Raw genomic sequence first — 14354 nt, forward strand, 5'->3', positions numbered from 1 at the left:
CTGTACTCCTTCTCATAACAGGAAGTCAATACATACCTGTTTATTCACCTTCTTGCTTCCTTTCCCAGCTGCATCTCGTCCACGTCTGTGGGGAGAGGAAGATACAAAATATATTATACAGGATGACGGGGTGGGAGGACCTGTGGGTAGGAAAATATGTACAAAGCTGCCACTTCTGGAATTTGTAATAGTGCACAGGATGCTGCTGTCAGCTGACATATTTAAGCATTTTCTTCCAAGAACTACACAAATGATTAATTCTAATAGTACTCTAACTCATGAAATAGACTTGTCTCTTATTCACAAATATCTTACCAGGGCCTCCAAGGTTGTCTGAGCATAAAAGGAATATCTGCAAAGAAAGAGGTTTTATACTCCTTCACTTGCATCATCATTCCCCTGATTTGAGCACTGTCCCACACTCTCTGGGTCAAAGGTTCCATCACTAATGCAAACAGCTGAGGTGACAAATGGCACTCCTGCCAAATGACCTGCTGCAACTCAAAGATGCGGGAATAGCCCCTTCCCACCACTGATTTTAGTACAGGCCAACAACATTATTATACATATCACAGAACCACTGAATAAATCTCTCTGCCAGCCTGTTTTCAGCACCTGAACATGAAGGGACAGTAGACCCTATCAAATGATTTTCCTGCATTCACTGAGTAATATAGCAGGACAGCTCTTATTTAGGACTTTCCTAATTAGGTTTAATACCCATCTGATGTTATTTGATTCCTGAAATTCCAATACAAAACTGGCCTGACTCTATAGTAATATCTGGCTGGCCAGTACCCTGGTGGAGATTTTCATATCTAATCCCAATAATTATATAAGGAGGTATAACCTACAATTCGTACTTGTCATTTTCTCTTTTTTAGCGGATCACTCTCATAAGCCTCAAAGCATGGGCGTAGTGCCTCCACCTTGTGAGTTACAAAGTTGCACAAGAGGACCTACTAACAGATGTTGACATTTTTTTTTACAAAATTTGGCTGTGAAACCTTCCAATCCTGGGACCTTACTCATCTTCGTGGATTTCCTTTGCCATTCTCAACATATCTAGGAAATGTTTTATCTTCTGGTAATTTAGGTTCACCCCCTCCCAGTACGCCGCTATCTCATTTCCAGGGTGTATATTTCATGACAGAACGCTACAAAGCAATTCCAAATGCTCTCCTCATCAATGTACTCCTTCCCTGAGCTCCTCTCTTTTGAGATTATTCTTCCTTTGCTTCTGTACTTGCAAGTCTCTATGCCATTAACCAGCTAGTTTTATTCCCAAACTCAAAATGAACCTGGAGTAATCATTGCAGCTGATCGTTAAGTTTCTCCAGTTCTAACAACTGCAGCATACTCCACTCTCAGGGGTTCTCAACCCAGTCCTCAGGACACAACAAGCCAGTCAAGTTTTCAGGCTATCCGCAATCAATATGCATGAGTTAAATCTGCATACAATGGAGTAAGTGCATGCAAATCTCTCTCATGCATATTCACTGTGAATGACTGGCTAGGAGTGACCTGAGGACTGGGTTGAGAAACCCTGCTCTAACTGCTTTAGAATGCTGTTGGACCTGGTTGTTTGTTTATAGAGTCCCTCTAGTCTGTTAATAATGTCTTGTAATTAGTTCTGCCATCCTTTGCTTCCTCTTTAGAGGTGTAAGCTTACTCCACATAACCACCTTTAACTGTTCCTAGAATACATACATACAGTGGATGGTCTTTGGCATTGCTGAACTCTAGATAAAATTTAAGAGATCCTCCTTGCACTGTTCCATCAGCTCCTTGTCATCTAGCAAGTCATCATTTAGCCACCAGTAGTGGATTCTTGATTTCATCGAACCTTTCCCTACCTCTGCCCCCACTGGTAAATGGTACAACCATGTGATTTATTACTAATCTCTGCCCCCCCCCCCTTTAACTTCTGGGCTAAAGGTCCTTCTCAGGTAGATACAGTCCATCTGAATGTAGCTGCCATGCACATGTAAATAAAATGAGAAATCCCTCACATCAGAATGCCTAAATCGCCACACATCCACTAATTGCACAGAATGTTTAAAAAAAACAAAAACATGTAAAATGAGACATCTGAAAACTGGCTTCCCTCAAAATTGGTTTAAGTATATGCACTGCCCCATAACACACACATTGCCACATTAAGAAAAGTTCCTAGGGGTATGTTAAGGGAAAATTAGGTTCTTACCTTGGTAATTTTCTTTCCTTTAGTCACAGCAGATGAATCCATTAACTGATGGGTTGTATCCGCCTACCAGCAGGTGGAGATAGAGAACACTGAAAAACCATAGTGCCTCTTGGACGGTTAAGCCCCAACTGCCTTCAGTACTTGAGATTTCCAAAGCAGAGTGAACCATAAAGGTATAACAACATAAACTTTCCTCACAGCGAACAAACGCCCCAGAACAGGAGCAATAACCATAAAAAAGGAGGGATGAACTCAACCTCCTGTAGTAGAACATCATGTAGAAATGTAGAGAACTGGTATCCAACTTCTCCCAATGAGATCTATACCTGCTTGAAAGATCTGAACAAAAAACAAGTCAGACAGGGAGGGATCATGGATTCATCTGCTGTGACTAAAGGAAAGAAAATTGCCAAGGTAAGAACCTAATTTTCCCTTCCTTGTCATCAGCAGCAGATGAATCCATTAACTGATGGGATGTACAAAAGCAATCCCTACTTAGGGTGGGAACAGGCCACACTGCAAGCAAGCACTTGTGCTCCAAAAATAGTGTCCTGCTTCGCTGCAACATCCAGCCTATAATGCCGGACAAATGAGAGGTGAGAAGCCCAAGTAGCCGCACTACAGATCTCTTGAAGAGAGAGTGCACCCGTTTCAGCCCACGAGGAGGAAATCGCTCTCATGGAATGCGCCTTAAACGCTTCAGGCGAGACCAACCTGAAAGCAGATAAGCAGAAAAAATGACTTCCTTGAGCCAACGGGCTATAGTGGCCTTAGACGCCGGGCCTCCACACCGAGGACCTGACAACAAGACAAAAAGGCGATCAGAAGTCCTGAAGTCATTTGACGTCTGTAAATACGGCAACAGCGCCCTGCGGACATCCAGAAGATGTAACTGCTCAAAGGAGTCCGGGAACTCTTCCCTAGAAAAAGAAGAAAAATGGGCTGGTTCAGGTGAAACGCTGAAACCACTTTAGGCAGGAAGGAAGGCACTGTACGTACCGTTACTCCGGACTCCGAGAATTGCAGAAAAGGGTCCCGACAGGACAGCGCCTGCAGCTCAGACACGCATCTAGCCGATGTAATGGCCACCAAAAAGACTGTCTTGAGAGTCACATCCTTCTCCGAAGCTCATTTAAGCGGCTCAAAGGGTGAAACGGAAGAGCCTTCAACACCAGCCCCAGGTTCCAGGCCGGACAGGGCAACCGGACGGGAGGACTGAGCCTAAGCACCTCTCTGAGAAATCGGGCAATGTCCGGATGAGCAGCAAGGGACAAGTCAGCGACTTTCCCTCGATAGCATGATAATGCTGCCACTTGCACCCGCAGGGAATTGTAAGCCAGGCCTTTTTGTAAGCCCTCCTGCAAAAAGTCCAGCACTGTCGAGACTGTACCTCGCATGGGTGTGATCACCTTTGAAACACCCCACGCCTCAAATTTGTGCCAGATCTGAGCATAAGCTGCGGAGGTGGACCGCTTGCGGGCCTGCAAAAGAGTGGAGATGACCTTGTTAGAGTAGCCCTTGTCTCTCAATTGCACCCTCTCAATAGCCAGGCCATAAGACCAAATCGGCAGGGATCCTCCATAGACACCGGACCCTGAACCAACAGGTTCGGCACCAGGGGCAAATGCACCGGAGTGTCCACCAACATCCGGTGGAGATCCGCATACCATGAACGCCTTGGCCAATCTGGAGTGATGAGAATCACCAGACCTCAGTGCTGTCGAATCCGTAGTAGGACTCGCCCTATAAAGGGCCAAGGAGGGAACACATACAGGAGCTCCGAGGGCCAGGGTTGAGCTACAGCATCCAACCCCGCCGAGTGAGGATCTCTCCTTCTGCTGAAAAAGCGAGGTACTTTGGCGTTTGCACTTGATGCCATTAGATCCATTCTGGGAGTTCCCCATTTGGCACAAATCTGAAGAAAAACTTCTTCTGCCAGTTCCCATTCCGCCGGGTCGATTTGATGCCTGCTGAGAAAATCAGCTTGCACGTTGCTCTGACCTGCTATGTGAGCTGCCGACAGAAGCTGCAGGTGTAGCTCGGCCCAGTGGCAAATCCGTGGCCAGGGCCCTGCACTGAGTGCCTCCCTGACAATTTATGTATGCCACCGCTATCGTGTTGTCTGACAGAACCTGGACAGCAAGCCCCTTCAGAGTCTTTTGAAAGGCCATCAGAGCCTGGAATATCGCTCTCAGTTCCAAGCGATTGATGGACCACCCTGCTTCCATGGGTGTCCACAGACCCTGAGCATAGCTTCCCTGGCAATGCGCTCCCCAGCCCAGAAGGCTGGCATCTGTTATCACCAGGCACCAAGAAGGAAGTGCAAGAGGCATTCCTTGGCGCAGCATCCTGTCGGAGAGTCACCACTCCATAATGAGCCGGGCCACAGGGAGTAACGTTAGTATGTGTTGATATCCCTGGGACATTGGAGACCATTGTTGAAGCAGGGCAACCTGCAGAGGCCTCATATGCACTCTTGCCCAAGGCACCACCTCCAAGGTGGCCATCATCGACCCCAGCAGCTGGACAAAGTCCCAAGCTCGCGGGCGAGGCATTCGCAAGAGCAGACGGACCTGATTCTGAAGCTTGCACCGCCTTTGGTCGGGGAGAAAGACAAACCCCGATGCCGTGCCAAACCGGACTCCCAAATACTCGAGAGACAGAGGGGGTCAGGTGACTTTTGGGTCTGATGAGCCAGTCGTTAAGGGTGAACTCTGATACCCTCTCACCTGAGGCAGGCAGCTACGACCACCATTACCTTGGAGAAGGTACGGGGAGCTGTGGCTAGGCCGAAAGGCAAGGCCCGAAACTGGAAGTGTTTTCCCAACACCGCAAAGCAGAGGAACCACTGATGTGGAGGCCAGATAGGAATATGCAAATATGCTTCTTTTAGGTCCAGAGACGTGAGAAACTCTCCTGGCTGAACTGCCGCAATGACGGAGCGCAGGGTTTCCCTGCAAAAATGTCATACTTTGAGGGCCTTGTTGACTCTTCTTAAGTCGAGGATCGGTCTGAAAGACCCGCCTTTTTGAGGCACGACAAAATTAATGGAATAGCGGCCGCAGACGCGTTTGGCGGGAGGCACCAGGACCACCGCTCCGAGGTGCAGCAAGACCTGTAAGGTCTCCTCTACCGCCGCCCATTTTACGGCAGTGCCGCATCTGGACTCCACAAACACGTCTCTCACCGTGGCACCAAATTCCAGTCGGTAACCTTCTCTGATCTAGAAACAGGGAAAGATGTCCTCCTATTGCAGGCATGGAGGAGTGGACCGGCGTCCTATCATTGTGGAGGACGCCCCTGAACTCCTGGCCTTAACCCGCCCCTGCGGAACGTTTGTCCGAGTGAAAGGAGTTCCTCTGCTGAAAACGGGTACGTTGAGAAAACCCAGCAGAGCGCCCCGAACGATACCTGCGAGCTTCACGGAAGCGAGGTCTGGAAGAGGAGGGAAACACAGAAACTTTGGAAGAAGGCCTCGGCCTATCCTCAGGTAACCGTTGGGGTTTAGAGTCCCCCAGGTCTTTCACAATCTTCTCCAATTCCTCTCCAAATAACAGGAGGCCCCGAAAGGGTAGCCTCACCAGCCTTTGCTTAGAAGCCATGTCAGCCGCCCAATGCCGCAGCCAAAGAAGGTGGCGGGCAGAAACTGCCACAGACATCTGTTTAGCCGAAGCTCTGACCAGATCATAAAGGGCGTCAGCAACCTCAGAAAGGGGACCTGTACCATCTGCGGGCTGTTCCACTGCCTGCTGTAGCCAGGAAAGACATGCCCGGGCTGCATAGGAACTACAAACAGACACCCTCAAGGCAAAGCCCGCAATTTCAAAGGACCGCTTCAGCACGGACTCCAGCCGCCGGTCCTGCATGTCTTTCAAAGCGACCCCGCCCTCTACTGGGAGAGTGGTCTTTTTTGTCACCACCGTGACCAATGCATCCACTTTAGGCATCCCCAAAGGGGCCAAGTGCTCCTCACGCAGAGGGTAAAGCTGACCCATAGCCCTGGTCACTTTCAACGGCCCATCAGGGTCAGACCATTGAGCAGAAATAAGCTCTTGGATGGAGTCATGCACCGGAAAGGCACGAGTAGGCTTCTTAGTACTTGCCATCCTAAGATTAACAGAGGAGGCCTCGCCTTCAGAAGGATCATCAATCGATAGGGCCTGCAAGGCGTCAGTAATAACAGCTGGCAGCTCATCGCGGTGGAAAATCCGGACCGCATTGGGATCATCCAAATCCAGTGGCAAACAGACACCCTCCTCTGGATCATCCATCCCTGAGGGCCTACCAGACCCCTCAGACTCCCCACAGCCCGACTGCGGTGGGGGGGGGGGGGGGGGGGGGGAGGATATGCGCCACTTTCAGACGGGGGAATTTACCTATGTTTAGCGTGTTTTCAACGCTCGGGGGAGGAAATAACATCTGAAGCCATCCCCGGGGCCTCAGCACCCCGAGGGAAGCCAGGATGCAACGCAGTGTCAGACACCTGCGGCAGAGCTCTTTTCAGCATGAACGCCTTATGCATTAAAAGCACAAACTCAGGGGAGAAAAACTCACCCTGGCCCTCCACCTCCGAATTAGGAGAAACAGAGGTAGGAGCTCCTCTGGCAGCCTCTAAACGAGGCATCCCCCTGCACTCAGACTCCTCCGCAACCGCAAGGGTCGAGACATGCGGCGCTTCCAAAATGGCACCCTCTGCCAGCTCCATCGAGCAGGAAGAAACATCACGCGCCATGCTCATACTAGCATGAGCGTCTAAGGAGCACGTTTTACACAGCCCCGCTGCTGATCTGCGTTTACCACAACGGGAGCAGCGCTTAACTCCCTCAGCAGCCATCACCCGACTGGACGGAAATATAGTAATAAAATGGCAGCTTCGCGCCAAAAATTACCCCGTTCGGAATGGCGTCCGTGGGACCTCCCTGGAGGAGCTGGGCACCACTCTCACCTCAGAAGACCGAGTCAACGAGCTCCGGTCAAGCTGCACAGAACCAGAATCTCTGGAAAAAGCCTCAGAACAGCCATGCAGTAAAAGCGCGCTTTTTTTTTTTTTTAACGCTGTGAGGAAAGTTGGAGGCAGGCAGCAACAGAGGGACTCCGGGGGGCGGGGGAATAGGTAAGGCAGGGAAAGGGCGAACCTATATGCCTTCAAAGTGGGCACCACCAGCCCACAACACCCCTGCTCAACTGGCAAAGCACAGGAGCCACCCCAGGCAGTCTGAAATCCAGAAGCTGATCAAGCTACGTCCACACCTGCTGGGAGATAGAGAAATAATGAAGGCAGTTGGGGCTAGCCGTCCAAGAGGCACTATGGTTTTTCAGTGATCTCTATCTCCACCTGCTGGTAAGCGGATACAACCCATCAGTTAATGGATTCATCTGCTGCTGACGACAAGGAATAGCAGGTTTGTTACATGTATGGTAAATTAGGACTTTCTTCAGGTTTTGTATTATTTCACAGTGGAAAGATTTATATTGCTATTGCTCAGATGACAAAAGAATCAGAATATTTTTGGACAGTGAATTTCATGGAGAGTTGTCGTAGTTCTGATCTTACCTGTTCGGGGGATGGTTTTGGCTACAGAGCATGTTTACATTTAACTCTTAAGAACTGTAATAGTGTATCAATCCAAAGGTCCATGAGGGACCAAGGGTCTGTGAAAGTCTTGTATGCAGTGTGTCATATACGTGAGCATTGTCCATCAGGTGTATCCTGACTGAAAAAAGTTGAGAACTACTTTACTGTGATGAAATTTAGTGGATATGTTGTTAGGGCCTGAAGTCACTGAATCTGTGTGCTGAAGTGACCACAAACGAAAAAAAAACTCACACCCTTTTAGGTCAAATACTTGTGCTCATTAGAATCTAGAGGCTCACTGGGGGCTTCCTTCAACTATATTAGAATCATGCTGATATCCCAGGACAATGTGGAAAGCTTGATGGGAGCCTTCGATAAAGGCAACTCTTTTATGAATTGACAACTACAGGCTGTACATAATGAAAAAACAAATACAGTCCACTGGAGTGGAGGAGTAGCCTAGTGGTTAGTGCAGGGGACTTGATCCTGGGGAACTGGATTCGATTCCCACTGCAGCTCCTTTTGACTCTGGGCAAGTCACTTAACCCTTCATTGCCCCTGGTACAAATAAGTACCTGTATATACTATGTCAACTGCTTTGAATGTAGTTGATATACCGCCTTTCTGTAGTTTTTGCAAGTCCCATTCCCCTATTCCCCCCCCCCCCCCCCAACATGGAGCTATTCTGGAGTCCAGATAGACATGAGCAAGGCACCCCAGTAGTTTTGTGTGCAATAAGAATAAGGAAAAGGGATCCAATATCTTGCTCTCTCATAAGATGGCAAACCACCATTAATACCATAAGAACTCCTGGTATTTTCCTTCCTAGATTTGAGGCACTCTGTAGGAACTACATCCTTCCACAACATCCAAGCTACGAGTGGCTGTGCAAATTGTTTGGATAATTAGCAATAATAACAGAGGCTCTCAATATCATTTCAAATGCACAACAGGCTGAACAAACTATATGTATTTCACACATCACCTTCAACAAATAATGAACTGAATGTGCTTTGACCCGATGTGGTCAGTGGATTCTTGTGCTTTCTAGAATATCATCCAAGTGCTAAACCATATAGGTGTAGTGGAATGCTAGGCAGGTCTGCAGCATCACATTATGACAAGACCTCATCCCAAAACAGTCCAAGGTCTGACTCTTATGCAGGGTATATGTATTAGAACTTCAGGCACTTTGCAAGGCGGAGCTGATCACTAAAAATCGTAAGAACGGAAGCATTGCCATACTGGGACAGACCGAAGCCCCGTATCCTGTTTCCAACAGTGACCAATCCAGGTCATAAGTACCTGGCAAAATATCATAAGAGTAAAATGGATTTTATGCTACTTATCCCAGAAATAAGCAGTGGATTTTCCCATCTAAATAATGGTTTATGGACTTTTCTTTTAGGCACTTGTCCAAACCTTTTTTAAACTCAACTATGCCAATGCCAACTGCTTTTACCACATTCTCTGACAACAAATTCTAGACTTTAAATACAAGCTGAGTGAAGAAATATTTTCTCCAATTTGTTTTAAATTTACTACGTAGTAGCTTCATTGCTTGCCCTCTAGCCCTTGTATTTTTGGAAAGAGTAAACAAGCAATTCACATCAATTCATTCCATTCAACATTTTTAGACTTCTTTAGCCTTTCTTCATTGGGAAATTGTCCCATCTTCGCTATCATTTTTGTCGCCCTTCTCTGTACCTTTTCTAATTTTGTTATATCTTTTTTTAAATGTGGTGACCAAAACTGCATACAATATCTGAGGTGCAACCGCACCACAGAGTGATACAAAAGCATTATTCTCAGTTTTGTTCTCCATTCCTTTCCTAACATCCTATTTGCTTTCTTAGCTACCGCTGCCCACTGAACAGAGGATAGAGCAGCTCATAATTTTGCTTACTTTGTTTTGGGTGGTCAGGGATGACGTGGCTGCAGGAAGAAAATGGAGACAAACCTAGTTGGCATCAGCTTTTTGATGGTCATGCTGACTCCCGTTCTCAATCTAACCTTCTTGCTATTCTCTAATTTAAGATAGTTTTGGCAGCGTCAGCAATCAAAGCATCCTCGCCTCCTGCCCAACCTTCTTGGTCTGTAGTAGTCTGCCCGTATATGCAGGAACAAGAAGTTACGCAAAGGGAAAACTTCTGGGGCTAGCAGGCAGGAGGCGAGGCTGCTTTGATTGTAGATGCTGCCAAGTGCTAGAATGGGATGACTGCAGCGCTGGAGGGTGGTCACAGGAAGGAAAGACATCAGACTGCAGGAGGAGCGAATGGAAAGAGACAACGGAGCAGGGAGGCATGCATGCTGGCCACACTCTTGGGGGGGGGGGGGGGAGGGGGCTAGGCCCGAGGCCCCACATAGCTACACTCCTGGTCATGACAATTATCTGGGGATAGACTAACTCTTGCAATCTTACCAGATGCTACTTACCTAAACCTCCTTTCTACTTTTCTCTTTCCTATTTAAAAAAAAAGAATTGCTCTTTTCTTCCTGATTTTATTAATTACATTTGTTCACTGTCTTGTCATCTTCTAAGGAAAGGTGGTATATTAAATAAAAGTAAACCATAAGCCATACCTCTTTCACCCTATCAGGCAAACCTTGATTATTTACTAGGTTGCTTTCATATTCCAGGCTGAAAGCACCAATGAATGATGGTCGGGATGAACTGCCTTTCCTGTATCTTGTTAGAAAGTTTTGGATATCAGTGGCATACATGGGAATGCATACACAAGTTTCTTTTTCCATTAAATTGCAAGTTAATCTTTTAATGACCTATTTCCCCAGGATACAAAGTCTTGCATATGAGAAGGAACAAAAAAAATGGAGAGGGAGTAGCAACAATATACAAATCTTTATTAAAGCACAACAGGTATCAATGTTCAATACCCCCCCAGCTAGAGATACAAGCCTACAAAATAAAGGATGTCTCCCTAGAAGGCCAATTATACTGCGCCCTATTCTACAGACCCCCTGGGAGACAGCAAGCAACGCAGCAAGACATCACTGATTTCATCTCCAACATGTGTGTGTCATACCCTAATGTGATGTTAACCGGCGATTTAAGCCTGCACCTCGATGATCCAACCAACGAGGACACCAAAGACTGCCATAACTTACTTACAATGGGATTTCCAATATCCGCCTGCTACAGCAACACATGTCAAAAGACACACCCTAGACATAACAGCTAGTGGATTCACAGAAGCACATCTCTTCAACTTGAAGGCCATCACATGGGAGGAAATACCTTGGACTGACCACTACAAACTTACCCTGACTTTCAACTGGAAAGAAACCTCGACCCACACAGACACCAACCAAGACCTATACAACACATGGTAGAATTGACAGCGAGCTAATTTTTATCAAGAATACAAGATGACAGTTGGCCGACAATTAAAGTAAACACCGACTTCATATCACAATGGGAAAGCGATGCGAGACAGTCTTAGATGAAATCGCAATGACAAAAATAATAAAGACAACCAGGAACAAGATGGCACCATGATTCACCAATGAACTAAAAGAACAGAAATGATCCTGCATAAATTGAGTGCCCTCGGTATGGGACCTAGAATAATTGATTGGGTTAAAAATTGGTTGAATGGTAGGAGACAGAGGGTAGTGGTAAATGGAGCTTGATCTGAAGAAAAGGATGTTGTCAGTGGAGTATCGCAGGGATCGGTCTAGGGCCGGCTCATTTTAACGTCTTTGTGAGCGATATTGTGGAAAGGCTGTCTGGTAAGGTTTGCCTCTTTGCGGATGATACTAAAAACTGCAACAAGGTGGACACTCTGGAGGGTATGAATGACATGAGGAAGGAGCTAGCGAAGCTAGAGGAATGGACCGATATTTGGCAACTAAAGTTTAATCCTAAAAAATGCAGGGTCATGCATTTGGGTCACAAAACTCCGAGGAAACGGTACAGAATAGGGGGTGAAGTGCCTCAGTGTGCGAAGGAAGAGCGGGACTTGGGGGTGATTGTGTCTGATAACCTTAAAGCTTTCAAACAGGTAGAAAAAGCGATGGCCAAAACCAGAAGGATGCTTGGGTGCATAAAGAGAGGCATGACCAGCAGGAAAAAGGAGGTGATAGTGCCGTTGTATAAGTCTCTGGTGAGGCCCCATTTGGAGTACTGTGTGCAGTTCTGGAGACCGCACCTACGGAAAGATATAAACAGGATGGAGTCGGTCCAGAGGGCGGCTATGAAATTAGTAAGTGGTCTTGAATGCAAAAATTATAGGGACAGGCTTATAAACCTCAACATGTATACGCTGGAAGAGAGGAGGGAAAGAGGAGACATGATAGAAACGTTTAAATATATCAAGGGCATTTATGTACAGCAAGAGAGCCTTTTCCAAATGAAGGAGAGCTCTGGAATGAGGGGGCATACGATGAAGTTAAGAGGAAATAGGCTTAGGAGTAATTTAAGGAAGTATTATTTCACAGAAAGGGTGGTGGAGGCGTGGAATGGCCTCCCGGTGGAGGTGGTGGAGTTGAGGACTGTTCCAGAATTTTAAAAGGCATGGGATAAGCATGTGGGATTGCTTTGGAACAGAATTGGGGGTTACAGAGGATGGGCAGACTGGATGGGTCATATGGCCTTTATCTGCCGTCATGTTTCTATGTTTCTAATAAATCAACATGGAAGCTAGAAATAAAAAAAAAAACAAAAAAACAAACAAAAAAAAAAACTACAAAGCTACACTGAGGAAGACCAAATTGCATTACTACGGCGAACAAATGGGAACAGACTTCAACACCACTAGAAAATTTTACAGCATAGTGAACAACCTTCTAAACACAGAAACACTGACAACAAACATTGAGCAAACACCTACAGGCGACGAACTAGCTTACTACTTCGAAACCATGATAACCTTAATAAGAGGATTCATGGATGGAAGTAAAGACCTGGAAACCCACATAGACAAAGTAATAAGAAATAATGAAAGCAACAGATGCAGACACAACATGGACCTTATTTATACACCCTGACACAAAACTAGTCAGCCAAATGTAAACAAAATTCACCAAAACTCACTGTACACTGGACATTTGTTCAAACTATCTATTAAAAGAAGCATACATTGAACAACTCACAGCATATGTAACAGATCTGTTAATGGAAAGCATCTTCCACAAATTAAAAGGAAATATTATCCCGACACCAATACCCAAGAATACAAAACTAAGCAAAAGCGACATCAAAAATTATAAACTCCCCTCCAAAGGGACCCCACCTTGTAGTGGTGGAGGGGCTTCCGTGTTTCAATGACTCAGAGGGCTATGCTGAAGGGCTACCCATATCAGACAGACCTCTGAGGAGAAACCAGACAAAGAGTGTCCCAAACTGGGAGAGTGGTGAGATGGTGACCTGGAGTTCGTATGCCCAACGGCCCAGCTGCCCTCTGAGGTTCTGTCTTCTTTATGTAAAATTCCTCTCTGCAATTGCATTTTCCTTAACTGAGAGGAAGGGAACAACCGACGGTCAGCCGCTGATGGCCAGCGTTTTGTCCCCTGAGCAGCAAGTGCGGGACCGCTGCGCATCGAACTGCCCACAGATGAAAGGGATGGCAAGTCCTTTGATTAGCGCTGGCGAAGGAGCGTCGATGGTCTTGGACCTGGAAAAACAACTCCATCGCTCCTGAATTATTCAACCACCATCTCCAAAGGAGTGGAGGAGTGGGTTAGAGGCATATGCTGAAACGGAGGACGTTTACAGCAGAACCCGAATCGGCGGAACCACTCCTAAACACCTCAAGAGAAATCATCTTGGAGTTTTTGGCTTCCATGGAGGTTACATTGAATACCATCTGGAACAGGACCTAACGGCGGTAGTAAATAACTTTGTTTCAGATATGATCTTATTGGAGAGTTGCATGGACAATTTGACTGAACCCTCTGAGAGTGAAAAAATTGATATAACAGATGAAGTTCTGTACAAGCAAGAAGTGGTTATGATCTTGAAAATGATAATGGACCAGAAACTTTGAATAATAAGGTGGATGTTTTTGTGGATGATTAATGTCAATGTTGAGATTATTGTTTTCCTCAGAGTTCCAGGTATGACTCAAAGTTTTCCTCAGAAATATTTCCTTAATTATTACTTCGAAAGGAGTGAAGCCTGTGAAAACTGGGATTGCTTTAATCAGTGGGATTTGAATTAGAGACTTGAGTATATGTATCGTTAAATAATTTCTGGTTTTTAAACGAGAAAGAATGTAATCAGATGTATTATTTCTAACTAAAACCTGGACACTAAGTATGTTCTTAATGAAATGAATTGACTATATGCCGCATTTGGTCTTGAGGAAGCCAACCAGATGATCAATGTGGAATAATGTATTAGATGAGTAATATCTGGGGATAATCAGGTTAATACCATGTTTTCTTTTTTTCTGTTTACTGTTTAATTGATCTCCTTGTCTTATTTCACTCTCCCTATTTTTCTTCACTTTGTGGTCTAAGAAAGAGAAAGATTGTATATAATCCATATATCTAGTTGGGATTGTTTTCTTCTTATATTGTATTAATGTGTAATCATCCCTGTATTACTGTTTG

At 45.9% G+C, this 14354-nt stretch overlaps 1 protein-coding gene across 1 annotated transcript in view; it reads right to left on the reverse strand.

Annotated features, from left to right (window-relative positions):
- Positions 1–14354, reverse strand: part of FAM120C (family with sequence similarity 120C) — a 326238-nt gene that overhangs the window by 5147 nt on the left and 306737 nt on the right. The window contains exon 15 of the mRNA XM_030194274.1: positions 37–85. Within this exon, the coding sequence (XP_030050134.1) occupies positions 37–85 (49 nt within the window). The remainder of the gene's footprint in view (positions 1–36; positions 86–14354) is intronic.

This window comes from Microcaecilia unicolor, chromosome 2 (assembly GCF_901765095.1).
Source record: "Microcaecilia unicolor chromosome 2, aMicUni1.1, whole genome shotgun sequence".
Lineage (NCBI taxonomy): Eukaryota > Metazoa > Chordata > Amphibia > Gymnophiona > Siphonopidae > Microcaecilia > Microcaecilia unicolor.